General features: G+C 39.2%; 1 protein-coding gene across 2 annotated transcripts in view; it reads left to right on the plus strand.

Moving 5' to 3' along the window:
- TENT4B (terminal nucleotidyltransferase 4B) overlaps positions 1-25,807 on the plus strand; it is a 66,476-nt gene extending 40,669 nt beyond the window's left edge. Inside the window, exons 3-12 of one of the 2 annotated variants that reach the window (XM_064274150.1) lie at positions 3,211-3,257; positions 4,652-4,772; positions 5,857-5,964; positions 8,390-8,518; positions 9,290-9,503; positions 10,737-10,863; positions 10,963-11,066; positions 11,170-11,357; positions 13,404-13,568; positions 14,768-25,807. In XM_064274150.1, coding sequence (XP_064130220.1) covers positions 3,211-3,257; positions 4,652-4,772; positions 5,857-5,964; positions 8,390-8,518; positions 9,290-9,503; positions 10,737-10,863; positions 10,963-11,066; positions 11,170-11,357; positions 13,404-13,568; positions 14,768-14,944 — 1,380 coding nt within the window. In that variant the 3' untranslated portion in view covers positions 14,945-25,807. The remainder of the gene's footprint in view (positions 1-3,210; positions 3,258-4,651; positions 4,773-5,856; positions 5,965-8,389; positions 8,519-9,289; positions 9,504-10,736; positions 10,864-10,962; positions 11,067-11,169; positions 11,358-13,403; positions 13,569-14,767) is intronic. The other variant, XM_064274151.1, reaches the window with a different exon arrangement.
- The last annotated feature ends 1,690 nt before the right edge of the window (positions 25,808-27,497 follow it).

The raw sequence follows: 27,497 nt of genomic DNA on the forward strand, positions 1-27,497 counted from the left end.
CCCCGGGGTGGGAGAGGACTGCTGGCATCTTGTCCAGGGTCCTCGCGTGCAAGGGGATGTGTATCTGGAGACTGAAGTTCAATTACATTTTAAAGGTGAACAAGTTTCTGCAGCCTTTAGAACTTGAGTTCCCTGATTATTTCGTTGAATCAAATGATAAACTTTTTTTTCCAACAACAGTAATATTATTGAGGCCTTTCTGTCTGCTGGGTCATCACTAGATGTAGTTCCAAAAGACCTAACTTAATAAAATCCTGCCAGCAAGATACTAGGAGACCTGGATTTTGATCCCAGCTTCCTTACCATTAGACTTTGTGACCTTGGAGAAGTCCCTTTACCACTTGGACCTCTGGCTTTCTTTTTTTAAATTGTGTTTTAGGTGAAAGTTTATAGCACAAATTAGTTTCTCATTCAAAAATTTATCTACAAATTGTTTTGTAGCATTGTTTGTAATCCCCTCAATGTGTCAGCATGCTACCTTTTTCCCTTTCCACCCCTGGTTCCCTGTGTCCGTTTTTCTAGTTCCTGTCACTTCCTGCCTTCTCATCTGTGCATTTGGGCACGTGCTGCCTATTTGGTTTCGTATACTTGATTGAACGTGAGAAGCATGTTCCTCACATGTGTTATTGTTTGTTTTATAAAAAAAAAATAGGTCTGTCTAATCTGGCTGAAAGGTGGCCTTTGGGAGTGGCTTCCATTCTGAGTTAACAGGGCATCTGGGGGCCATCGTCTCAGGGGTTCCTCCAGTCTCTGTCAGACCAGTAGTCTGGTCTTTTTATTGTGAATTTGAATTTTGTTCCACATTTTTCTCCCGCTCTGTCTGGAACCCTGTATTGTGATCCTGTCAGAGCAGTTGGTGGCGGTAGCTGGGTGTTATCTAGCTCTTCGGGGCTTAGGCTGGTGGAGGCTGTGGTTCATGCGGTCCGTTAGTCTTTTTGACGAATATTTTCCTTGTGTCTTTGGTTTTCTTCATTCTCCTTTGCTCCGAACGTGATGGGACCAGTGATGTATTTTAGATGACCACTCCCAAGCTGTTAAGACCGCAGACGCTGCTCACTGAAGAGGATGTAGAACATTCTCTTTAGGAACTCTGTTAGGCCAGTGACAGTCCCCACCCCTCAGCCTCAGTAACTCGATCCCTCAAGGTGTTTGGATGTGTCTAGGAAGCTTCTGTACCTTTGTCTTGGTCAAGCTGTGGACAAACTTTTTTTGCAGTGCTAAGCAGCAGCTATTAAAATCAACTGTTCTTAGGAATTGTTAGTATAATAAGAAGAAAGGCAAACCAGACCTCATCGTAGTAGTCTGTTATGGGATGTAATAGATCAAAACTCATTACAGTTTTGTTCCAGCCCGTCAGTCTAAACAAATATTAATTGCTTATAGCCGAATGAAAATGCCAAGTGGGAATTTCTTTTGTCAAGCAACATTCATTTTCTTAGGCGAGTGCAGGTGTAAGTCTCTTCTACCCCTATCATGAAGCTGCTATTTTTCTCTCTCTCTGACCATTCCTTATCTCCCATTGTAGCTCCTACCCAGTGAACAAAATGTTTGCCCAAGACACGGCAGCCCAGGGGCAGAGACAGGAAGGCAGGAGGGGACAGGAAAGCTCGTAATAGGGAGCCCAAGGTTGAGAAGGGGAGAGTTGATATGTCGTGGAGTTGGTAACCAATGTCACAAAACAATATGTGTACTAACTGTTTAATGACAAGCTAGTTTGTTCTGTAAACCTTCATCAAAAGCAAAAAAAAAAAAACAGTTTGCCCAGGCTTAGTAACTCTGCTTTGTGGTCTTTGTTGTTGGCAGTAAGTTAATGTTTCACTTTTCAGAGCTCCTTGGAGGGTGTATTCTAAAGTTCAGTGCATTCAGAGAAGTACTTATTAGGATCTTTTATAAACTTTGTATTATTTAGTGTTTCCTTAGACTCTGTCATGGGGTAGGGAAGGGGAAGCCAGGAAGTGTTTTTGCCCAATTGATCGAACAAGGAAGTTTCAAGTAAAGAAACAAAGGGAAGACACTAGTGTTGTATTGAGCGATGACTTTATGTCACCTTACTTTTCCTATGTGATCTAAGTCAATGCCTCTCAACTGGTAGTGATTTTGCCCCCCAGGGGATGTTTGGCCTTGGTGGCACAGTGGTTAAACTCTTGGCCGCTAACCTTTAAGGTCAGTGCTTTGTACCTACCAGCCACTCTGCAGGAGAAAAGACCCGTCGATCTGCTGTTGTAAAGATTACAGCCATGGAAATTCTGTGGGACCGTTCTACTCTGTCATTTAGGGTTGCTATGAGTCAGAATTAACTTGACGGCAACGGGCTTGGTTTTTGGAGACATTTTTGGTTGTCATGACTGGGGAGGTGCTCCTGGCATCAGGTGTGTAGAGGCCAGGGATCCTGCTGAACCACGCACAGGGAAACTTGCATAACAGAGAATTATCTGGCTCAGATGTCAGTAGTGCTGAAGTTGAGAAACCCAGACCTAAATAATCTGCATTGTTCTAGTATGGAGCACTTTATCCTTGTGTTTTTACAGATGAGGAACACGAGGCTATAACTCGGTCCCTGGTCCGTCTCTCCTCAGAGGCTGAGCTTTTTACATTGCTCGTCCTTTATTGCAGAATTCCCAGTCCTGGTCTTTGTGTCCATCTGCACACACGCCTGCCCCAACCTTCACTGTCCTCCATGGATGAGACGGGCTGTGTCCAGGTTTTGTGCCACAGCATGATGGTGGAATGTCAGCACCCAGTGTCTCGTGTGGACTCAGCCTACAGGCCGGTGCTTGTCCCATAGTTGGGGTCATCTAACCCGAACTTAGTCGTCTGTAAGAAGGCTCCTGCTTAGAGAGGAAAGATTAAGGATTTGTGATTGTAATGTGGCAAGGCACGGTTTTATCTTACTTTGTGAATGAGGGCTTTAGAGGCAGATGTGATCAGCTCCAAAAGAATGTCTCTGGATTATAAGGGAACATTGGTGAGTTGAATATTACTTTTGAAATCTTTCTATTTCAGTCTATATGTCTCATATTTGAACCTGAAAGTTTCAACCATGTTGTGTATGCCTGTGAGACACAGAATCCCACTTTGAAAGCATGGTCATAAAAAATGCTTTTGTAGTACTGAAAATTACCACTAGAGGGTAGCAAAACCCCATAGTTTGCCCTCATTTGTTGGGTTTCATCTGATACCTTAATAAAATAACTTCTTTTTCTTTTTCAGGTCCAGATATTTGGAAGTTTTAAAACTGGCCTCTATTTACCTACTAGGTTAGTACATTTGTGATACTTTCAAGGGATTGTACATTTTTCTAGGGCATATTCATTTTGATTGTTGAATGTGTAAAAGTAGAAACAGAACAACCACACTTCATGAAACAAAAATTCATTTACCTGTATTTTATATGCATTATCTTGAGCCAGCCTATAGCATCAGATCATCTTACCAAGACTTGGATGATACAGATGAGCGTGAACGGTAGTGTGTAGCAGTGGAACCTATTATTAACCTCTAATTTTAGCAACTGGTTACCTTGCAGAGAACTGCTTCACTTCATACCTAAGCCCTTTAGCACAGGTGTCAATGTAGCACCTTGTAAGAGACCTGTCTGCTGCAGAGCTGGGTGGAGGTCTCATTTTTTATTAAGAACGCATACTACTAAATACTGTTCATCATCCTGACCCAGAAATTTAGGGTACAAAACTTTCTTCTAGGAAGGTCTTGGCCTTTTAAAGATGGGAGCCCTGGTGGCACAGTGGTTAAGCACTCGGCTGCTAACGGAAGGGTTGGTAGTTCGAGCCCACCAGCTGCTCAGTGGGAGAAGGATGTGGCCATCTGCTTCCATGAAGATTTATAGCCTTGGAGACCCTGAGGGGCAGCTCTGCTTTAAGAGGGAAAAACATTCTGAACGTGACTTGGTTTGCTTTCCTCCACTTTAACTTTTTTGTTTTTTTTAATAAATGTGTTGAAGCAGGTGGGTCCTAGCAGTTTCCCACTGCTGTCCGTGGCCCTAAAGCCATATAACGTTCAACTTGGATCCCATTAGTATATTTCTTTGTGTAGGTTCTGAGCTTCAGCAAAACCCTGAGTCACTCTAAAAAAATTCAGTAGTTCAGATATGAAAAATCATAAAAATAAATGTAATGAAAAGTTTCCATTCCACCTGTGCCCCCCAATTCACCTCTTTATGAAGCCACTGTTACCAGTTTTTTGAATTTCTTTCCGGAGAGATTCTGTGCCTGTAAAAGGAAATGTGTCTGTGTGTTCTTCCTTTTTTACACAAATGATAGCGTGGTAGAAACATTGCATCTTGCTTTTCAGACTTAACAATATTTTCAAGTCACAATCTCAGATAGGAAAACCTTAAGTTTAGTTTCAGAAACCTTGATGAAAAGGAAACATTAACTAGTACTTCCTGAAGCTTTCTTTCTTTCAAAGTCACTTTATTTGTTCTCTGATACCTGAATTCTGAGAACTGGCTGGGAGGAGGAGGCAGCTAAAATCAATGCCTCTCGCCTCGCCTCTGAGTAGAGTTATCACCGATGCATTTGGTCTTTGCTGGGCAGGGGGGAATGTCGGTTTTCATTGCTCTTAGCTTGAATGTAAGCTAAAACAAGTACACTGTCTTGCTTCTTCAAACAACTTTTGTGTCTTCTGCGTTCAGCGACATTGATCTTGTGGTGTTTGGGAAGTGGGAGAACCTGCCCCTCTGGACCCTGGAAGAGGCTCTTCGGAAACATAAAGTGGCAGATGAGGATTCTGTGAAAGTTCTAGACAAAGCAACTGTGAGTGCTTCAGCGTTTCATCTTCAAATCTGTAGTTCTTCACCCAGGAAACTTAAAAAATTAAAATTAAACTTTGATTTTGTAAACACAGTTGGATTTTGAATGAATGATTCTTCCATTTTTGTTGATGTCACAGTGCTTGTACATAAAAAGTTTTGTTTGTGAAACAAATTGACTTGTTCTTGTTGGACATTTCTTCAAAAAATAATACTTGATTTTATTATACATAATACTCATTGCAGAGATTTTTAAAAATTCAGAGTGTAAATAAAAATAATGTATTTCTGTTAGTTTATAGTGACACAGAAGATGTTGTTATTCTATTTTATTTTGTGCTTGTGAAAAATTGTGTGTAATTGGGATTTTGAAAATAAAGTCAGTTTTTAACCATATCTGGAATGACCATTAAAGAACCTTTGTGGAAACTCATTACAGAAGTAAATACATTTGTTTTAGAAGTTTGGGTTTTTGCGTATTAGGTTTTCTTATAGCAAAACACCAGTATTATTTTTTATAAAAAAGCTGTTAATTTGGAGACCCAGTCCCTAACACAGATTTTGCTGGCCTGCATTTTCTAATGCATGTTGCAAGTACAGCATTTTTTTTTTTTTTTTTTTAAAGAATTCCTAGTATAAAAATTATCCTATCATTTTTTTATTTGAGGATAATTCTTACACTTTATCTTCTCTCATTAGTTTGCTCTTTCGGCTATTTGCACAACTGACTAGTAAATCAAATGAGTTATGAAGTGTGACTTAGATTCCATTGGTTTGTGATATGAAATATTTAGTGCCTGGTGTTCTTAATTCTTGATCTTAGACTGAGTTGGAAACACTGTTTTCTAAAGTATAAAATGTTGAGAAAGGTTTTTGTTACCTGATTTCAAAATCTTCAATTAATAGAAATTTAAGTATATTGTTTTTGAGGTTAAATGCTAAGGTAATGTAAAATATCTGTAGCACCAGGTTAACTGGGGTGTGTAGCATTCAGAGTGCTCAGTCTAGACCTCAAGCCTAGTAGCTTTTTATCCTGTTTTTGTCATTTAATTTGAAGTGTTTTAAATTTACCGTTCTTCTCTTTCTAGGTACCTATTATTAAATTAACAGATTCTTTTACTGAAGTGAAAGTTGATATCAGCTTTAATGTACAGAACGGTGTGAGAGCTGCTGACCTCATCAAAGACTTTACCAAGGTCAGAGGACTTGGAGTGTTTGTATGGTGGAATGATGAGAACTGTGGCTCTGTTCTGAGATTCTGTCATGATGCTATTCTGGTATAGTTTGCTAAATGATTTTTATTTGCGTATCGCTGACAAATGTGTCTTACTTTCCATGCAATAGATTACTTTCCTTGAATCTGCTTGTCATAATCGGTAATTAATTTATAGTGTGATCTTGAGTGAGAATTAAGGGTCGAGAAAGCTTTTTGAGAAGTCCTCTGCTTTAGACCCTTCCTCTTAAGGAGATGAGGCCTGAACTCAGTGCCACACAGTTGGCTCCTGTCTGTCAGCTTTGAGAACTTCCCTCGGGAGCCTTTTCTAGATTTTAGTCCTAAATCACCTGTCTGTAAGATGGCTCCTGTAGGCTTCCTTACTTTTCTCTTGACGAGATTTAAGCCTATTTCACTTGTTATGTTTTTTTCCAAGATAGGGAAGGATTTACCAATACTATCTTCAGAACGTTTCATATAAACACAGTTGTCAGCCTTTTTCCCCCAAACTAAGAATGTTAACTGCTCTGTCTTAATGTAGAGTATCTTTTCTAACCATTCACAGTCTTTTTTTGGCAGTGTGCTACAGTTTCTCTCTTTCTCTTTCTTTTTTTGTAAGAAAAAATTTTTACTACTTTCTCATGTAGTAAACATTATAGTCATTGTATGAATGTGCAGAGTACAGAAAAACAGGAAAAGAAATATTATCCATAATCCCACTCTTTTGGTGGCCTTATGTGTATGTATAAATATTCTTTTTCCCAGAAAAGAAACTTTTTATTGAAAATAATATGCTTGATAAAAATTTAATAATATAAAGGGATAGAGAAAAACTAGTCACCCTCACGACTTAGATGCTTAGATTGCCTTTCTAGAATTTACCACCATCGATATTTTTTTTTTTTTTAATTTTTGGCTTGTCTACTTATCCTTGTTTTGAAACGTTTAATCACAGAAAGTATAGCACATTGTACACACGTTGTCTTCTTGTTAGTTCCGACTCGCGGTGACCCCGTGTGTGTAGAGTAGAACCGTGCTTCCTGGGGTTTTCAGGCTGTGACCTTTTGGAAACAGATCACCAGGCTTGTCTTCTAGGTGCCTCTGGGTGGGTTTGAACTACCAGCCTTTTGGCTACAGTCAAGGACTTAATGTTTGTGCCACCAAGGACTCCTGCACATGATCTTATACCTTGTTTTTTTAACTTAATATTTTGGAGGCTTTTTCATATCAGCACGTACAGATTTACTTCATTCTTTTTGCTGGCTACACAGTGGTCCTTTCTAAGGATGTATGGTAATTTATTTAGCAGTTCCCCACTGATGTATACTTAGGCCGGTCCAGTGTTTTTGCTGTTACAAAACACTGCTTTAGTGAACATCTTTCATACTGCGCTTTTCTTTATGCTTGCAAAAACGTAGGAAGATTCCTGGGAGTGGAGTTTCGGGACTAAAGGGAATATGCAGATAAAACTCTGTTGAGCATTTGCCTAGCTGTCCTTTAAAGAGGCTCTTTCTATTCCACCTTCAGCCGTGTTTAAAAATGCTTATTTCTCCATACTTTTGCTTCTCTTTCCCATGCTTCCTTACTTTGATGTGACTTGTGGAAATAGAAACTTTTTTCTTTCTTATGGAAGCAGTGTGTGTTCACTATAGGAAATAAGTGTAAAGAAGAAAATAGAAATCACTAGTAATTTCACCACCCTGGGTAATGGCTGGTAAGACTTTTTTCTAGGTGCTTGCATCTGCTTTGTTTACCTCAGTGTTCTAGCTTAGAGCCTGGCTTGTAGTGAGAAGTTAAAGAACACCTGCATAAGCAAGGCAGACTCACACCTGCCCACTCTGCCATTCTCCTCAATATCATTGCCTCCTTCTCTGTAAAACGTGGAAGGTCGGTCTGTATGTGGTCGTCTGCCCACATGGAGGACAGCAGGCAGAACTGCTCCTGGTCTGGGGCAAAACAGAATAAAGGACCCTGGTCTCTGCCACCTAAAACAAAAGTGATTCTTTAAAATCCCACTGAGGTGGTGCTTCAAGGTGTTAGGAGACTTTGTCCTTACGCTGGTTCTGTTGCCTGTTTATGAGTGAGTATCACATGGTAATGTTCATAAATGAGTGTTAATGAGTGTTTTCCATCCTGTAGTGAGTGCTTGGGTGGTTTTATTTATGTATGTGTGTTCTAGATTTTTGATGTGAGGGAGAAAACCCTCACTTAGTTTAAGTTTGCTTTTTTATAGCTTACTCTTAAAATAGAAAATTACATATACTGCATATCTCTACCAAGTTATTTTAGAATGCAAGGATTTAGAATATTTATTTTAGAATGCAAGGATCAGTTTATGGTCCTATTAATGCCTAAAGCTATTACTAATATGGAAATTCATCAAAAATACAATTTTATTTCTTTTTCAGAAATATCCTGTATTACCATACTTGGTTTTAGTGTTGAAACAATTCTTATTACAGAGGGACCTTAATGAAGTATTTACGGGTGGAATTGGTTCTTATAGTCTATTTTTAATGGCAGTCAGTTTCCTTCAGGTAAGTTGTATTAGTATACCATGCTAGGTACACTAGAAGACAAATAAATTGGGAAAACATTTTTGCAAAAGTTTAAATCAAGCTCTAACTGGAATGCTTTTCTTGATTACTTATGGCTTTTCCCTTTTAAAAAAGTTACTAACTTTAAAAAAATAATTTGTAAATAAGTGTTTTAAAATTCTTGAGAAAAATGGTTTCGTTTTTAATCCTATATATTCTAATACTTTTGAGACTTTTCACTGCAAATTTTAACATGCAAAGATATGGTTTACTTTCTGTAAATGTTAATAGTGGTATAAATGCCAAAAAATAAGAGTGTCTCCTAAGCAACTAACCTTGTAAGTTTAACTGGAATTGAGACTTACTGTCTGAGCTAGACATTTTAGTATGGTAAGCGAGTGTATTTATGGAGCACAGTGTGGCCAACCGCCTGACTCTGTTCAGGAATCAGAACCCCTTCCCTGATGTGTTGGGCCAAGAGCTACATCAGCATCCTGGGGCAGCTGTAAAATCCATCCTGAGAAACCATCCCCACCAGTTTCACACCCATGGGGCTTTAGTGTTTTTTTCAACAGCACTACAGCCCACTGTTACCCTGTTCCTCCTGGCTGCTTGGAAACAGCTATTACCCCAATACCTTTTGGCCGCTCTGCTCAGCTAAGCTAAAATGATGATAATATTACTTATGAGTTAGGATGTCATTTGTATCCCCTTCCATTTTGGTAATATACAGAAAATCCAATATGATTTCTTCCTTTTTTCTGTTTTTAGTTACATCCCAGGGAAGATGCTTGCATCCCCAACACAAACTATGGTGTTCTCTTAATAGAATTTTTTGAATTATATGGACGACACTTCAATTATTTAAAGACTGGCATCCGGATAAAGGATGGTGGTTCATACGTGGCCAAAGATGAGGTGCAGAAAAACATGCTGGATGGCTACAGGCCGTCAATGCTTTATATCGAAGACCCTTTACAGCCAGGTATTGAAATTAGGTAAATCGGTGGGCGTGCAGAGAGGGCATTTCCAACATCTCACTGTACTTTGAACTCTCTCTAGATGGGTAATGAAGGAGTAACTTCAAATTGTAGTTGTTCTTTTCCATCAACAGACAAATGCACACACACACCAGAAAAACACCTTATACGTTTCCCAGTGGGAGTAGAATCCATTTGAGTCTCAAAAGCAAAAGAGACTAGGTCCTGGGTGGGTTTGTGATGGCTTCTTTTCTTCTTTCTGTGTCCTCATTGCCCATGATCCCACCAGTTGTCAGCTAGGACCTTAATGTGATTTTGAAGTCCTTAGCTTCAGTGAGCACAGTGACATATTTCTGGATTCATGAGCAAAAGGGTTCAAGGAGACTATTTTCCTTTTGAACCACTTCTTTTCTCTTTATTTTTATATAGTCTCCCATCCTTTTCCAATTTAATGTTGGCTTGAAAGTTAATAGGAGAGGAAAAGAAATGCCTTCTGTATTCTCATGAAGTTGTGTTTGCTGGCTTGCATCTTAGTTTTTCTGGACATTTTTTATTCTGATATAGTTGTAAAATACTTAGACTCTGCATTGTCAGACTTCGGTGGAAATGCTTTTAGTCATCTCCTTTAATATATAAGCTCCGAAAGTGAGTCAGGAAAGGGAGTTAAGAGGGATGCTCGTTGTCTGGGAGCCCTGCTCTGGCATTTTGGGCTGTCTGAGCACGTGAACAGTTCGGTGTGTTTATTCACTCAGGAAATGCTCACTGGGAGCCTGCTCTGGGCAGTAGTATCATGCAAAGGACACTATGATTTTTCAGATGGGACACGGCCTTGCTTTTTATTTAGGAGCTCATAATTTAGTGGGAGAAACAGCTATATAGCTAATAGAAGCACAACAGAGGTATCTAATTTATGTTGGTTTCACTCTTAGGAGAGAACAGGCAGCTATTTTTTTGTTTGCATGACTATTTATGTACAGGACAGTCCTTGTTAGGCTAAAATACATTTTAGGCAATTCATATGCCATAGTAAAGTACTGACTGCACGCTAGACATGTTCAGAGACCGGGGAGCGCTGGGAGAACTGACAGCCCAGCTTCTGGATGCCGCTCTCAGGGATAGCTGTCCGCACCCTTAGTTCCAATTAAGTAGTGGTCAAACTTCCTTTTTTTTTTTTTTTTTTTATTAATAGCTTTCATTTTTTAGAAGGCTGACTATTTTATGTGTACGTTTCTTTTAAGGTAATGATGTTGGAAGGAGTTCCTATGGAGCCATGCAAGTGAAGCAGGCCTTTGATTATGCCTACGTTGTTTTGAGTCACGCTGTATCGCCAATAGCGAAGTACTATCCCAACAACGAAACCGAGAGGTAAACCTTGAAATCAGCCTGTTGTGTCAAGACTCGTTACGGCTTCTGATCCTCAGATTAATGTGACACTCTCCCCCACCTTTTTTTAAACCCATGCAGCATATTAGGTCGAATAATTAGAGTAACGGATGAAGTTGCCACGTACAGAGATTGGATATCAAAGCAGTGGGGCTTGCAGAATAGGCCTGAGCCTTCGTGCAATGGTAAGATTTTTTTAATTCGTCGATTGACCGAGTATTAGAGCCTTTCTATGTTGTGTGTGTTTAATGGGAAGAAACGTTTTCCAATCTTTTGCCACTTTTTCAGGAAATGGTGTTACCTTGATAGTAGATACTCAGCAGTTAGATAAATGTAATAATAATCTATCTGAAGAAAATGAAGCCCTTGGAAAATGTAGAAGTAAAACTTCGGAATCTCTTAGTAAACACTCTTCAAACTCTTCATCAGGTCCAGTGTCTTCCTCTTCTGCCACGCAGTCCAGCTCGAGTGATGTAGTAAGTATTAAAAACATGGCTTTTCTAAGCCTGTAAGTTCAGGTGTTCTGTTGCTGGCTTAACTCTGTCTAGAGGTATGAGGCTAACTCATTTTCTTTTTTGTTACTGGGCAGTTTTAATAACATTCATGTTTGTACTTTTTCCCAGCATTTTATTATGAAAGTTTTCAAACATACAGCAAATGCAAAAGAATTTTAGTGAAGATCCATATACCCAGCACTTGATTCCATTAACGTTTCACTTGCTTACCTAACCGTCTGTCCATCCTCCTATCCATTAATTCATTTTATCCTCCGATACATTTTAAAGTAAATTGTGCACATCAGTGCACGTCCTCCAAAATTCTGCAGCTTTCATACCATTAGCTAGAGCTCAATAATTGTTTATAGTTTTCTTTTGAAAATTTTTAAATTGCCATGTAAGGAAATAGACAAATCTTTACATTCACTGAGTTTTATCAGATGTATGTGCATGTGTCACCCAAAGCTGTAACAAGGTGCAGAATATTACTGTCACCCATGGAACTCGCTGGTGATCCTTCCTAGTCAAGCCGCAGTCCTACCCTCAGGGACACACACTGTTACTGTTTTCTAAGGCTGTAGATGAGTTCGCCTGTTGCAGAATTTTGTAGAAACGGTCATATAGTACATATCCTTGTGTGGAAGGCTTCTTCCACTCAGAATAATGAGCTTCCTGATTGGATTTTGAAATGAAGATATAATTCACATAACATAAAATTCACTATTTTAAAGTATACAGTTTAGTGGCTTTTCGTTTGTTCACAGCATTGTGCAACCACCATCACTATCAAATTCCCAGACATTTCCGTCACCCTCATGAAACCCTGAACCTGTTCGCAGTCCCTCTCAACTTACCACCACCCCCCGCCCCGCCCCATCCCCTGGCAACCACTGATCTACTTTCTGTCTCTCTCGTGATTGGATTTGAAGTGTCAGTTGCATCTACAGTTACTTTTCTTCATCAAGGCTAATTTTGAGTTTACTTATTTGAAATCGGAAACCCTGGTGGTGTAGTGGTTAAGTGCTATGACTATTAACCAAGAGGTCGGCAGTTCGAATCTGCCAGGTGCTCCTTGGAAAGTCTATGGGGCAGTTCTACTCTGTCCTATAGGGTCGCTATGAGTTGGAATCGACTCAATGGCAGTGGGTTTTTGGTTAATTGAAATCTAAAATGGGCTTACCCATTATTTGAATTTTGACTTAAGCGTATGACAAAAAGTAATCCAAATAGGTAAGGGACATAATTTTGTTAGCGATGACCATCTACCATCATGGAGTGATAAACCCTCAGATGTGGGGTCTCCCTGTATTCCATTTTGGTTCCCAGAGCAGTGTTGTGGAGGACAGAAAGCTGAGCTCGATGTCACAGACACAGGGGGCAGAACAGAGCCAGCCTCGAGGGAGGGAGGAATAGGGACTGAGAGTGTGTGACTCAGATGCCAGGAGAGTGCGAGGGCGAAGGGTGGGGACCTGAGAAGTAGCACGATCCCGGCCACGGCCTGGAGCAGCCCAGAGCAGGTGGAGCTCAGCCTGTTGTCTCTGGGACGCCCATGTCCACATGCTGTTTGACTGGAGGGACCACTGACAGGTAATCACAGACTCTCAGAGATTGGGCCCCTTAAACCAATCGTTTTGTGTTCAACTGAAGACATTGAGCCAGGGACTGAGACCTCGGTTCCCCACTCTTTACCACGCTCTTTCTGTTATATCGTGGTTCATTTTCTGGAACCAAAAATGCAAATAAACTTGCACCTCTATGAGCTCCTTCAGGATTGATTAACAAGCTCAGACGTGGGCAGCAGACTTGACAATGAACAGATGCCTCTGACAAAATAAGTCACTTTAAATGTTTGGAGGAAAATTTTTCTTAAGCAATTAATTTTGTGAATATCTCCATGTGCTTCCTTTAACTTCCAGATGTTTAAATTTAGTCCAGAGAGTACTTAGCGGAAATTGTTTTCCTTTCTTAATATTGAGAATCTAGAGTATTAATATATCATTTTATAACTCATGTAACTTGTGTTAGGATTCCGATGCGACACCATGCAAAACCCCGAAACAGCTGCTCTGCCGTCCGTCCACTGGGAACCGGGTGGGGTCACAGGATGTGGCCTTGGAGTCCTCTCAGGCTGTCGGGAAGATGCAGAGCACCCAAGCCACTAACACTTCCAACAGCACCAACAAATCTCAGGTGTGCAGAATTTGTGTTTTTAATTGTTAGCATTTAGCATTTAATATGAAACATCTAGAATTTCTTATATGTGAATAACATACATGAGAGGTTTAAGAGCAAGCCTGTTTTGCTCTGAGAGGTTCCAAAGCATGACAATGCTTCCAGTAACAGGATGTCCTGAGGGTCTTTAAGAGACACTATTGTAATATAAACCTTGGTGGGACTGTAGAGGCCGGTCCTTCATGATGCCCCAGCCAACCCACCTTAGTACAGATGCAGCATCAAAAATCACATCAAGCTATGGAAAGGCGTCCGTTATGCTTGCTGTAGGCTCACATGAAGTTTTTGCATGACTGTGGCAGTTTTGTGCATCTCTGGGGACAACCTGTCCTTTTTTCTATTTTAGTGTTTAGTACGTAGTCATCTGTGTTGACGTGATCAGACATCTGTCAGTCGTGGTCACTTGATGTGCATTGGCTTTGATTTAAAAACGCTACAGAGATAATGTATTTTAAGTTTTTCAGTTGCCCAAGGTTATTATGTAAGCAGGAGTAATGAATGGGAATGAAGGGAAGAAGCCATTTGATACAGGGCTCTGGTCTAAGGCCATCTCACCTGAATACAGTGGGGACCCTAGGCAATGGCCTCTTTCATGGCAGTGGAATAAATCAGTCACCTCATGTCTGACTTGACTTACAGAGCGCACTTTACATATACAGCCTTAGTCATGTACACCAAACTCAGGCTCATTTAGCAATAGCAGTTGAACTGACAGGGCCTACAAGAGACTAATGTCAGGAGAAAGCTCCAGAAACAGCCAGCTGTAACAATGGGAGCTGACAGCACACCTGCACGCCCTAGCAGCACCTTCAGAAGGGCCATTTATTGCGTGGCATATCGGCCGACAGATTGTTTGCCAAAAGGTTCACATACTGTATACTCTGTTAGGAAGGTGAGGTGGTGACCTGTGTTTTTCAAGATTTCCATGAAAAAATAATGGAAAGGGTTAGAGCTTGAGAGAGTGAAGCTCATTTTTCCCGCAAGTCGTATTTGTGTGTAACATCTTTGTCTGCCTGTTGACAGATCAGTGGTCAGTACAGGAACTTCCTGGCCAGCATATTCCTAGTTTTGAAAGCTCTCCCTGAATTCAGGTCTTGGAAGAGTACTTTGTTTCGTCTGCCATACTGATGTTTTTTTGACCGCTTTCCTTTCTGCAGCATGGATCAGCAAGGCTCTTTCGTTCTTCCAGCAAAGGCTTCCAAGGTACAACTCAAACCACCCATGGTTCCTTGATGACAAACAAACAGCATCAAGGCAAATCAAATAATCAGTATTACCATGGCAAAAAGAGGAAACACAAGCGGGATGCCCCCCTCTCAGACCTTTGCAGATAGTCGGCATTGTACGAGGGACTGTCGTCTGTGTGCAGTGATCTCATGCTCAGGACAGTTGGATAGGGACTCCTGGGAGACATTCGGGAGCCTTACGCTGTTCAGACGTTGATTTAGCAACTGCGTTTTTTCCCAGCTCGCCACAGAATGGATCATGAAGTCTGACAACTACAAAAGCAAAAAGCAAGCAAAAAAGGGGGGAAAAAAAAGGCTGCTCATGTGATAAGTCATATGCTACAACAGGGTCATTTTAAGATTTAAAGCTTGAATGTAAAATAAATATATTTCTCATTGGCTTTATGCAGAGTTATAGGGAATAGTATTCAGTGTGGGTGATAGAAACAAAGAACAGTTTCAGAGAGTGGGGTGGGGAAGGACAACAGAGATACCGTACAGGAAGTCCAGAGTCCAACGGGGAAAGTGATCTGTGCATGTTTTTGTTTTTGTTTTGTTTTGTTTTTTAAATATTTTGCATATATTTACCATTTTATTGTGTGTATATATAGAAGACCATATAGGAAATTGATATTTGTAATAGTGGATTTGTTAATACTTTTTACATAACATTACTGTTTAAATTGTAAACAGATTTTTCTCAGGATTAGTTTGAAAAATAATCTGAATTGTCATCTTAACATCCATATATAAGGAAATGATTAGTTCTATGACTCAGTTTGTTTCCTCAGCGTTGGAATGACTTAATAGAAAACCTCGTGCTGCAAAAATTTTTCCTCTCTAAAGAAAAGGTTTATGGTGGCAAATGACGTTTATTTTATTTTGTAAAAAAAGGTGTCCTATGTACCGTTGTGCAAACACTGACAACCCCCTGTCATCTCTAGGAATTAACTTGCCCCTGTCTCCTCCAGTGCTGTCGCCCTGGGCAGTGGGCAGTCACATGACTTTGTGTTCCTTTCCTTTGCAGTCTTTTTTTTTTTTTTCCTTCCTAATAGGGGAAAAAAAAAAAACCCAAGTCTCGTCCAGTCCCTGTTGCAGTGAGGCCTCCGCCCCCCCAGATATGTGCATGCCGGCTGCTCTGGCCTGTCTGCTGCCTGTGCTGTTTGCCTCATCTTAGTCCTCTTTAAAGTCACGCGTAACTGCTGTGGGAGAGAATAACTGTAAACAGCTTTAATTAAATCATACTTACAAAAAACTATTTTCTTATACTCCACTTTATGTTTTTGGTATTGTTTATCTTTAAAAATTAAATGGTCTTTGATAATGGATCTATTTTGTATTGCCTTATTAAGACCAAATACTTCTTGTCATCCCATTCTTGACCCTCTCCTTTCATGGAATTGTTATCTTGAATTAAAACTTTTTTAAACATTGACTTGTTTCAATCATACTGTAAATTTTGGTCGTGACCAGCTTTGAGTGCAAATGAGATCTGTAATTCTGTTATTCATCATATGTTGAGTTTGAAACTCAGTTGGGAATATTTGATAGAATAGAATAGAAGTGACATTTCTGAAAATGCTTTCTTTTCAAGGTGAAAGCTCTTATGTTTAGCATCAGCGTGTGTGGCTCTGTTAAATGCAGCCATTTCTGAGATAAAATTAATATATATATACACACATACACATATATTTATTTTACTATTGGCTTTTAGAAATTTTATATGCATTTATGAAATAATAAGACCAATCAGACCATTTATGAACACTTAGTGGAACTTTTTATTAAATAATGTTAAAGTAAGACCAAAACTGATGTCATCATTGAAATTAACATTTTCAATACGTTCGTATTTTAATTCACAAAAAATGTGTCCCAGAACTGGAAACTCATAATACTCATGTAAACTGTGGGAGATTTTAAATGTGATGTTATTTTGACAATGTTTTAAATTTTGGAGTCACATTTTATTCTGATCAGAATTTTTATCAAGATGTTGAGCTTTTGTTTTTCGAACCTAGTTTGTCATAACATTGTGCATAATCACAGTATTTATTTCCTAGGACTGTTGTGAATGTGTAGACTTATGTTTACTGCTAAGGGAACAATTATTTATAAAATAATATTAAATCCAGTATTAGCTGCCTATTTCAGACACTTAATACTTGCAGAGATCCATGTTACATTGACCACACTGAAGTTTTTTTTAAGAATCACCCTCATTGTTGAAAGTAAATGTAATCTTAGGGGGCAGATATTAGTGTTCCAATAAGCATGTGATTATATTAAGGTGGTGGTAGCGGGAAGATAATCTTGATTCCATTGGGAATCTTAGGTTTTCGTAAATTTATTGGGAAAATAGTTTTTCCTGTACTGCTGAAGTTTCTTTTTGGTAAACAGTATCTTTCTAAAAGAAAAAGCATGAAGGAGAAATTGAGGTGTGTACATTTCCTCAAATGACCAGCATTGTATTCGTGAATACTGTGTATCTTGCGATGAACAGTGTGGAAGCTGTTCGTTTTTCAATCTGAAGTAAAATACTTTCAAGAACTTTTAGTTTGCCTGCTCATTTGTTTTGTACATTTCATCTCTGTATTTGACTCCTGTCTTATTTCTTTTTTGAGTTTCAATACTTTCTCTAAAGCTTTTGTGACTATATCAGAAACGTTTCATTTAGCTATTGCAGTCCATCCACATCCATGAATCATGACCTTCCTTTGCCAGTACTTGGAGGACAGGGTTTACACATTCTGCCTCACTGTGTGACATTTCTTTGGCAGTGATGTATCTGTACCTGGTCAGGGTCAAAGCACTTTAAAAAGTAATTAAAAAAAAAATTACTGGTTTTTAGAGGTGCTGATGGATCAAAGAGGTGTCAGCACAAAACGTGAATGGTTATATTTTGATGATAAAATGTAAATGCCTTTTTTCCCCTCCAGTTTTAAGGTGTTGATGAAGGTGCCTGGTTTTTTAGTGTCTTTGTTTCGTTTGGAGATGTTGCATTTGGTTTTCAAATCTAGCTCTGATCTATGAGATCTACTGTTTTTATATATAGTTGCCCTCCCATCTGTTCAACAGTTGATCATATATTTTTTGCCCTATTTTGAGTGTGTTTTACCTTTGCTTGCATTTCGAGCCTCTCATTAATATTTGGCTACCTGTTTTGGCTCTAGATACTCCTGAATAAAGTTTTCACAGAGTAAAACACAGGCAGTAGGGAGAAACATTACTTGTCTTTTCCCTGTGAAGTCTCCTCTTTCCGTGTGTTTTCTTCTTATTCCCTCCCCCATGTCATGGTAAGTGTGAGTTGTGTTTGCCATAACCTGTGGAGTAGTGTTCAAGGTTTCCAGAAATGCAGGCGGGTCAGAAGAGAGCGTGGCTCCTGTGAACTGCAGGACCCTGTTGTGGTGACATGTGTTCATTGCAGAGACCTCCCCAATGACTAGAATGTAGTTGTCAAGGTTGCTCTTTAGAAATCATCATTATCTGGTATTATTGATGGTTTGCCGATATTTTTATCATTCATGAGTACATCTCAATTTTATTTTAATATTGATTTATAATTTGAAACTGATCAATTCCTTCAGCTATAACATGCTGTTGATTTATTTTTTAGTGTTTCAGTCACTAACTAGGAATGTTCATAGGGACTTGGTTGCTTCTCAATTAACTTCTCAAAATTCAGTGGTAAACTATAAAAAAAAATTCCCAACTTTGCTGTGATATAAATATTGAAACGTTAAAATTAACGATCAAAAGATTTGTTCTTATCCATTAGTTCTTACTCGCCCAGCTCATTAAGTTGTCTTAATTAGTGGAAAGCAACATCTCACGAAGTATTTTATGAGCAACGTATTCTATAAATGGCTCTATTAAATTTAATTGAATAAAAAGTTATATTTAATAGTCACTCTTTTTAGTAATTCTCATCAGTGACATAGCTGATCTAGTGAAATATTTAGAAAATGATACAGCATTCAAGTGGGGACAAAGATTTGTGTCAGTAATTCCTTGGAGGTGTTGTCTTCACCTTGCCAGAGATTCTAAACTTGAAGACTTTAGCTAGCTTGCCATTTTGTGAAAACACGTATGGATGGAATAACTGTTAGAGAACAAATTCTAATATGCTACTTGATATTTAACGTACATATTTAAGAAATAAGCCAGATGTTACTATGGAAATTATTGGCGTGGCTCACAAACTCGGCATAGCCCAGAAGCCTTTTTCTTGACCACCTTGTGAGCTGCCTTGACTTCACATTTTAAGCAACAATTTTTTTTCATCAAAGAGAATGAGCTAAAGAAATGTATAAATTGACTTGATAAAATTATTTATCAGAAAAATTGTTTATGAGGTCTGCTGATTTGTTTGATATCCAGAATTAAATATTTATTTAAGGAAGTTTTTAGTTAATAAAGTGATAATGTTTGTTTTACTCTATCTCAGGTTTTTGTTTTTTTCAGCCTTTGCCTTTTATATTTTCTGATTAAGTATGTGCCTTACTAAGTTTAACCTAGTTTATAATAGTCTACTAGCCTGAAAGATGGGCAAACCAGGGTGATGAAGATAGCAGGTCTCCTTGGGTTATTATTAGCTTGAGTTATCTCCTGAATTTACTGAGAGACATTTTAGCCGTATCGATACCAATAGGTGATAGTGTGGAAATCAGGTATTCTCCTAATTTGCATATTTTGGTGAAAGCTTTTGTTGGTATTTGTACATCACCTTTATTTTTACGTTTTAACTTAAGTCCTTTAGTTCCGAGGCCTGGATACTTTTCATTGCATCAGCTGTCATGTGGCCTGATGATAGCAGGGAAGGTCTCCACTGAGGACACAGTTTAGCCGAATTATTTAGGAGTGTTGTTTTATCTTAAAGATACTAAAAGCCCCCCAAAACTAAACCCATTTCCATCAAGTCGATTCTGATTCATAGTGACCCTGTTAAAGATACTACAGAAACAAAATGCATACAGCTCAAGTGAGAAAGATTCTGAAGTGAAAAAGCTGGCCATTACCTGAATGGTGGAGTGGGTAGATAAGGGAGAAGAGGGGAAGGCGAGGAGAAGCAGCCGCAGAAGCTGGTACTTGCCTTTTATCGTTAGCTAGCCCGAGCTTTTAAAGACAGTGAGGCTATTGGTTATCAGGCATATTCTTTGAGTTTAAATTTATCTTCACCTTTCAGTTTGGGTTATGCGCAGTTGAGCTATTCCTTAAGATAATTTCATTATTTTGCACTTAGTTGAAATTTGTTATAATGTATCACTTTGTCCCTAAACTTAACCTCTGAATTTTAAGACCTCTCTCTGATTTTTATATATTGAAATTTTCATGAATCACATTTTTTTTTAAAGTTTTTAAAACTCCTGTAATCCTAATATAAACCAAAGGGTTGTTATTACAAGCATCAGCCTTCACACTTTTCTGACTACTAAAAAGCACTGTCTTAACACCCGGTGTTAAAGGGGAAAAGTGAGGGGGCAGCAATTGTAGTTTCTTTCCAGATGTAAAGTGTAAAGGACTGCTGACATAAACATTTTTAGTGGGATATACTATATAGATAGACATGTTTAGAAAGTTTGATGAAACCAGTGTTTGTTTTTAATAACTTTTTCATTTATTTCCCTCTGATTAGCATTGCCTTCTGGGTTAAGAAATGTGGACTCCTGTGAGGTGCTGGAGGTTTGAACCATCCTGAAAGCTTCCCAATCTTGTCTAGTTACTGCTTCAGAGGCACTAAGGAATTTATGAGAAAAAGAGATTTGATACAAACGATTTATGAGATCTCGACAGTTCCTGAGGCCTTATAACTGGGCGCCAGTTATGAATATTATGGATGAATTGTGCATCTGGAAGCTTTTTAAAGCTAAAAACAATTTCTTCAAAGATGTCAGTTGTTTGCCTTGAAAATTTTATAAATTGCATTCTTATTCCCTTTTGCCCCCAGTGCTTACCATTCGGTTTTTATTCATGACCTGCAATTCAGTAAAGCCTTTGTGCTTTCATTTATCTTTAAGACGCTGGTGTGAGACTTCAGGTAAAACTTGAATGGCTAGTTCTTTTTTTTTTTCCTACTAATGTATCCTCCATTTCTGAAGACAGCTCTGGTTAGACCGGTGGGAGATTTTCTTGTGCATAAGCAGCATCTCTGTGAACTGGGTTTTCACCCTTTTTCACGCCAGCAGTGAAGTGGGAGATGCTTTAGGATACTGTTTTCTACTTGGGTCCTAGATAACGATTTCAGTTTGCCTCCCCACAGCCATTCCAAGGCTCATGGAAACTGACTCCCTAGAGTTTGATTATTTGCAAATACCATCCCAGTTTTATCCTTTGCTTTAACGTCAAGGGTTCTGCTCACAGCACTGAGACGTTGGAATTGTTTACCCTAGGTGAGGTTCTGCTCACAGCACTGAGACGTTGGAATTGTTTACCCTAGGTGAGGTGGAGCAACAAGTCACACAGACTGTTAAAACAGGGTAATGAAAATGTTTGCTGCACCAAAAAGAGACAAGCACTGTTCATAACCAAAGTGCAAGCAAAGCATATTTTCAGAATTCTATGCCCTCCTTTGGCTTGCATTGGTTGCGCCTGCGTGGGACCTGTCTCAATGGTAGTGAAGAAAATGCTGTGTAATATCCAGATAATCACTGGATTTACAAGCTGCAATATGTAGATGACACAACCTTGTTTGCTGAAAATGAAGAGGCCTTGAAGCATTTAACTGATGATCAGACTACAGCCTTCAGTATGGATTGCATCTTAACACAAAGAAAACAAAAATCCTCAACAACTGGACCAATAAGCAGCATCATGATAAATAGAGGAAATATTGGCGTCCTCAAGGACTTCATTTTACTTGGATCCACAATCAATGCCCACGGAAACGGCAGTCAAGAAATCAAACAACACATTGCATTGGGCAAATCTGCTGCAAGAGACCTCTTTAAAGTGTTAAAAAGCAAAGATGTCACCTTGAGGACTAAGGTGCACCTGACCTAAACCACGGTATTTTCAATCTCCTCACATGCATGAAAAAGTTAGGCAATGAATAAGGAAAACTGAAGAATTGATACCTTCAAAGTATGCTGTTGGCAAATAATATTGAACACACCATGGGCTGCAGATGAACAAGTCTGTCTTGAAAGAAGTAGAGCCATAATGCTCCTTAGAAGAAAAGATAGATTTCGTCTCACGTACTTCGGACATGTTATCAGGTGAGACCTGTCCCTGGAGAAAGACGTCATGCTTGGTAAAGTAGAGGGTCGGTGAAAAAGAGGAAGACCCTCAATGCGATGGATTGACACAGTGGCTGCAACAATGAGCTCAAATATAGCAACAATTGTAAGGATGGTGCAGGACCAGGCAGTGTTTTGTTTTGTTGTGCGTAGAGTCGCTATGAGTCGGAACTGATTTGACGGCACCTAACGACAACAATCACTGGACTTAGAGTGAAGAGTTAGTTGTTCAGCAGTATGTAGACAACTGACTTGTAAAACCAGCCTGATTTCTTCTGTTCCATTCTGAAACATGTTTTGGATGTTCTCATTAAAAGAAAAAAAGAAAAGAAAAAAGAAGAGTATAAGCCTTTTAAATAGCATGCCTAAAGTTTCTCAAATGGTAAATTGGAGAATCAGCTGAATATACAGAACAATTTTGTCCGTCTACCCAGACAGTGAGTTTACTTAATTTCACAAGTAGCATATGGATAAGTCTTTTGTGGAGAAATGTCGATATTAAGTATCTAAATAAAAAGATACAGTCCCCCTTCACTCCTGATCTCACTTCACTCCTCAGAGCTAGCCAGGTGAATTTTAGAATGCATCCTTCTAGGTTTCATTCTGTGCATTTACATACGTAAATGTAAGTATACACATATCTGGTTTCCCCTTTAACATAAATGGGATCATACTGTAGTAGTCTACGACTCCCCCGCCACAGAGATCTTTCCATAGTGGTACACGTAGAGATCTATTTCATTCCTTTTCATTATGCTGAGTTTTGCTTGCAAATTGCCATAGTAAAATAACATATCAGATTCCCCAAGGCACTTATAAACAAACTTTCATGAAGTGCTGAGTATTCTTCAGCTTACTTGAATAGGGGTTCTATAAAGCATTGCTGTTTGATGGCACTTTTCTTCTGAACTGAGTTTATTGGGAATGTTTTCCCAGCTTTATATTCTTTTAGGTGAATTTTCATGAGTTGCTTTGATGAATGCTTCATCTTTCGATATTTTCGTTAGCTTAATTTAAACGTGTTTAACAACACGGTCCTCTGAAATTTACTGCCCTACTACTTTTCCTGTATTTTATTTCTGCTTCAGAATTTTTTTTGATCTTAGCAAAACTGATGGAAAAAAAAATCACTTATGTTAATCATTCACCACAAGTCCCCAAAACTCAATCTTTTTAAGACCCTTCAATAGCTGCGGCATCAGCAACTAAAACTTCCCCTAAAAGTAAGTTATCTGCCTTAAAGTAGAAGGAATCATACCGTGGGCAAAAGGAGGTTACTCTAGTGAGGAAATCCAGTTATTTGGGGCAGAGAAGGCAGAGTTGCCTCGGATATTTTGGGGGAAAAAGAAAAGCAGAGAATGAAAGGTAGCTATGGGAGGTTCCAGATGGTGATCCTTCTTAGGCTCAGGAGCGCTGTTGTTGTCAGGCGCTGTTGTTGTCAGATGCCGTCGGAAAAAAAACAAAAACCTATTGTCGTCAGGTCAATTCCGACTCATAACTATCCTATAGGACAGACTAGAACTACCCCATAGGGTTTCCCAGGAGCAACCGGTGGATTTGAATTGCCACCTTTTGGTTAGTCAGATGCTTAACCACTGCACCGTCAGGGCTCCGTCGGGTTGGTTCCAACTCATAGCGACCCTGTGTACAACCGAAACACTGCCTGGTTCTTGTTCCACTGCTGTTCATAAGGTTTTCACTGGCCAATTTTCTCAGAAGTAAGTCTTGAGGACTTTCTTCCTAGTCTGTCTTAGTCTGGCAGCTCTGCCGAAACCGGTCCGCCACGGGTGACCCTGCTGGTATTTGAAATACTGGTGGCATAGCTTCCAGTGTCATAGCAACGTGCAAGCCACCACAGTACAACAAACTGACAGACGGGTGGTGATTAGGAGCATAGCAATATTGGTTTTTGTTTGTTTTTTAGGCGGTATTTTCCTTGAAGCATCTTAGGCCTTCTTAGGCTCTCCTTACATGATGGTAGAATTTCTGCTGTACTTTCTACTCACTGGTGTTCAGAAAAGTCTGTTATCAAATGTTCTATACGTAAAGGTTTAACTCAGCAGTGCACCTTCTTTGACTTTTAGGTTGGGAATTTTTTCTAAGTGAAATGCTTTATCTTCTTACTTGTCTAAAAAAAATCCATTAAATGACCCAAAGAAACTAATAATCTATTAAATAATTCATTCGGAAAGTAGCATAAGAGTGTGTGTGTGTGTTTTAAAGCAAGTGACTAAATCTTTTTTGAAAACATGGGATTAAAATTTTTTGTTATTGTTGAAGAGGAGCCCATCCCAAGCACAGATGAGACTAGATAAAAAAAAGAAAATGTATATATGGTCATGCCAACATTAAAAGGAAAGGCAAGGAGAGGGTTATTAAAAGTATCCAAAGACCTATTTAAATGGCGTGTCAATTCTTAATTTAGTTTACAAACCACTTTTATAGTTAAATCATTCTGGCAGGTAACTTCAGGAATGTGGCTTTGTACGAGCAATCTTTAAAATAGTTGTAGGGTGGATTACACCATGCATCTTTGCTTTTTAAAACCCAGTCAGGGTTCCACGTGTCGGCTGTGATAAGTACTCAAGACAGCGCCACAGGAGGACAGAAGGTAAGCAACAAAGACAGCACAGGAAAAGCCTGTCTCAAAATAGAGGTGTATGAGGCAGCTGGGCAGGACACAGGAGGGTGGAAGGGTGCTGGGAAACTGGGCTGGGCCTGCCAAGAAAGTGGACAAGGCCAGGTGGATGGGGGCTGGCGGACGGGGGCAGGGCAGCAGTTCTGTCATAGTCCTGCATCCCCTTCCTCCACTTTCCCCCTCTTCCTAGGCAGCCACTTCAAACTTTGGGGGGCAGTGCTTACTTCTAAGTCTTTAAATAATATGCTTCTATTGCCACTTCTTAGTTTTTAATTCTTGAACTTATCTGTTGACTTCCCACAACCCCTGAATTCTTTCTGTGCCCCAGACTCCAAATAGAGTTATGCTGAGTTTTGTTTAACTCAAAGTTAATGTTTATGTTGAGTATCATGAGTGTGTAAATGCTATTCCTCCTACGGAGCTGTGTAATAAAATGGTTCTTTTTCTGCACAACTTTTTTTGTTTTCTCATGGAGTTTGTTGGCTATTTTTTTTCTGATTTTTAAATTGTCCATATACTTCTCTAATTCACCCAAAAACTCTGTCAATTTCCTAAGCCTCTACCAATGCTCAGGTGCATCAGATATCTTCTCAGAAGCATCTCCGGGAGTACAGACCAGCTGTGTCTGGTGCATGGCTGTCCTGGTATCTCCCTTCATCTCCACCCCTCCCGTGTTGCAGCTTGTGTTCTCTGTAGCCCGTATTTCCTTCTTTCTTGATAAAGTCCCTTTTTTCACTGGTACACACCCCCCAGTATCTTCCTGAAAAAGAGCACACATCCCCCAAGACTATGCCCCTCAGACACCCTTCAAACTAGGAACTGAACCCACTTCCAGAGATAACCACTAAGCCAAATAATAGGCGGTTTATAAAGTGAGCAATAACGCTGGTGAGGAATGTGTTGCTAGAACATTCAACTATTTGAGACTAAAAGGGTAGCATTTGCTCAAAGGTAAAGTTCAGAAGGCAGGAAGGGGCAGGAAAATTGGGCAAATGGAAATTGGGAACACAGAGTGGAAGTGGGGACAGTGCTGACATACTGAGGGAATTGCAACCAATGTTACAAAAAAAAAAAAAAATCCATGTATAAATTGTTGAATGGGAAACTAATTTGCTCCATAAACTTTCACCTAAACCACAATAAAATGTTAAAAAAAAAAAAAAAAGTAGATACAGAAAACAAAAAATTCTACCATCCAGAAATAAATATTATTAATATTTGGGGGTTTGCCCTTCCAAAACACACACACACACACACACATGCACACATGCACACACGCAGGCAGAAAATGTCTGAAAATGCCTTTGTTCTTTATACTCAATTGATAGTTTGGCTGGATATAGAATTCTGGACTGGAAAACACTTTTCCTTCAAAATTTGAAAACGTTTCATCACTCTGAGGTAAGAAGTCTGATGACATTGTGACTTTTTTTTTCCTTTTGAAACTTATTTGGAGAAATTTCACTGTTTTATGTGAAATAGGTGGACCTGTTTTCATACATTTTACTGAGCACTTGATGGGGCAAGCTCTTTCCATCTGGCACTACATGTCCTTCAGTTCTGGAAAATCTTGAATTCTTAATTTTATTTCCCTTCCTTCCATTTTCTCTGGCTTTCTTCATTCTCCTTTGCTCCAAATGTGATGGGACCAATAGATACATTTTAGATGGCTGCTCACAAGCTGTTAAGACACCAGGTGCTACTCGCCAAAGTAGGATGTAGAACATTTTATGAACTGTTATCCCAATTGACCTAGATGTTCCCCAAGACCGTGGTCCCCAGCCCTCAGCCCCAGGAACTCTTTCCCTCAAGGTGTTTAGGTATGCGTAGAATGCTTCTATGACTTTGTCTTGGTCAAGCTGTGCTGACTTCCCATATACTGTGTGTTGTCTTTCCCTTCACCAAAGTTAATACTTGTCTACTATCTAGTTAGTGATTTCCCCTCCCCACCCCTGTCCTCCCTCGTTACCATCAAAGATTTTTTTTTTCCTGAGTGTAAACCTTTTCTTGGGTTTTTATAATAGTGGACTCATACAATATTTGCCCTTTTGCAACTGACTTATTTTACTTAGCATAATACCCCCAGATTCATCCGTGTTGTGAGATATTTCACGGATTCATCATTGTTCTGTATCCCTGTGTAGTATTATATTGTGTGTATGCACCATAATTTGTTTATCCATTCGTCTGTTGATGGGCACTTAAGTTGTTTCTATCTTTTTGCTATTATGAATAATGCTGCATTGAACATGGGTATGTATATGTCTATTTGTATGATGGCTCTTATTTCTCTAGGATATATTCCTAGGAGTGGGATTGTTGGATCATGTGGCATTTGTGTTTCAAGCTTTTTAAGGAGGTGCCATATTTTTTTCCATAGTGGTTGTACCATTTTGCATCCCCACCAGCACTGCATAAGAGTTCCAATCTCCCCACAGCCTCTCCAACATTTTGAATCAGACAATCATGTGGACTACTATGCCAGGAATGACAACTTGAAGAGGAACAACGTTGCATTCACCGTCGAAAAGAACATTTCAAGATCTATGCTGAAGTACAATGCTGTCAGTGATAGGATAATGTCCATATGCCTACAAGGAAGACCCGTTAGTACAACTATTATTCAAATATATACACCACTAAAGCTAAAGATGAAGAAATTGAAGATTATTACCAGTTTCTGCAATCTGAAATTGGTCAAACGTGCAATCAGGATGCATTGATAATTACTGGTGATTAGAGTGCAAAAGTTGGAAACAAAGAAGGCTTGGTAGTTGGAAAATATGGC

Source organism: Loxodonta africana, chromosome 21 (assembly GCF_030014295.1).
Source record: "Loxodonta africana isolate mLoxAfr1 chromosome 21, mLoxAfr1.hap2, whole genome shotgun sequence".
In the NCBI taxonomy this organism is placed as follows: Eukaryota; Metazoa; Chordata; class Mammalia; order Proboscidea; family Elephantidae; genus Loxodonta; species Loxodonta africana.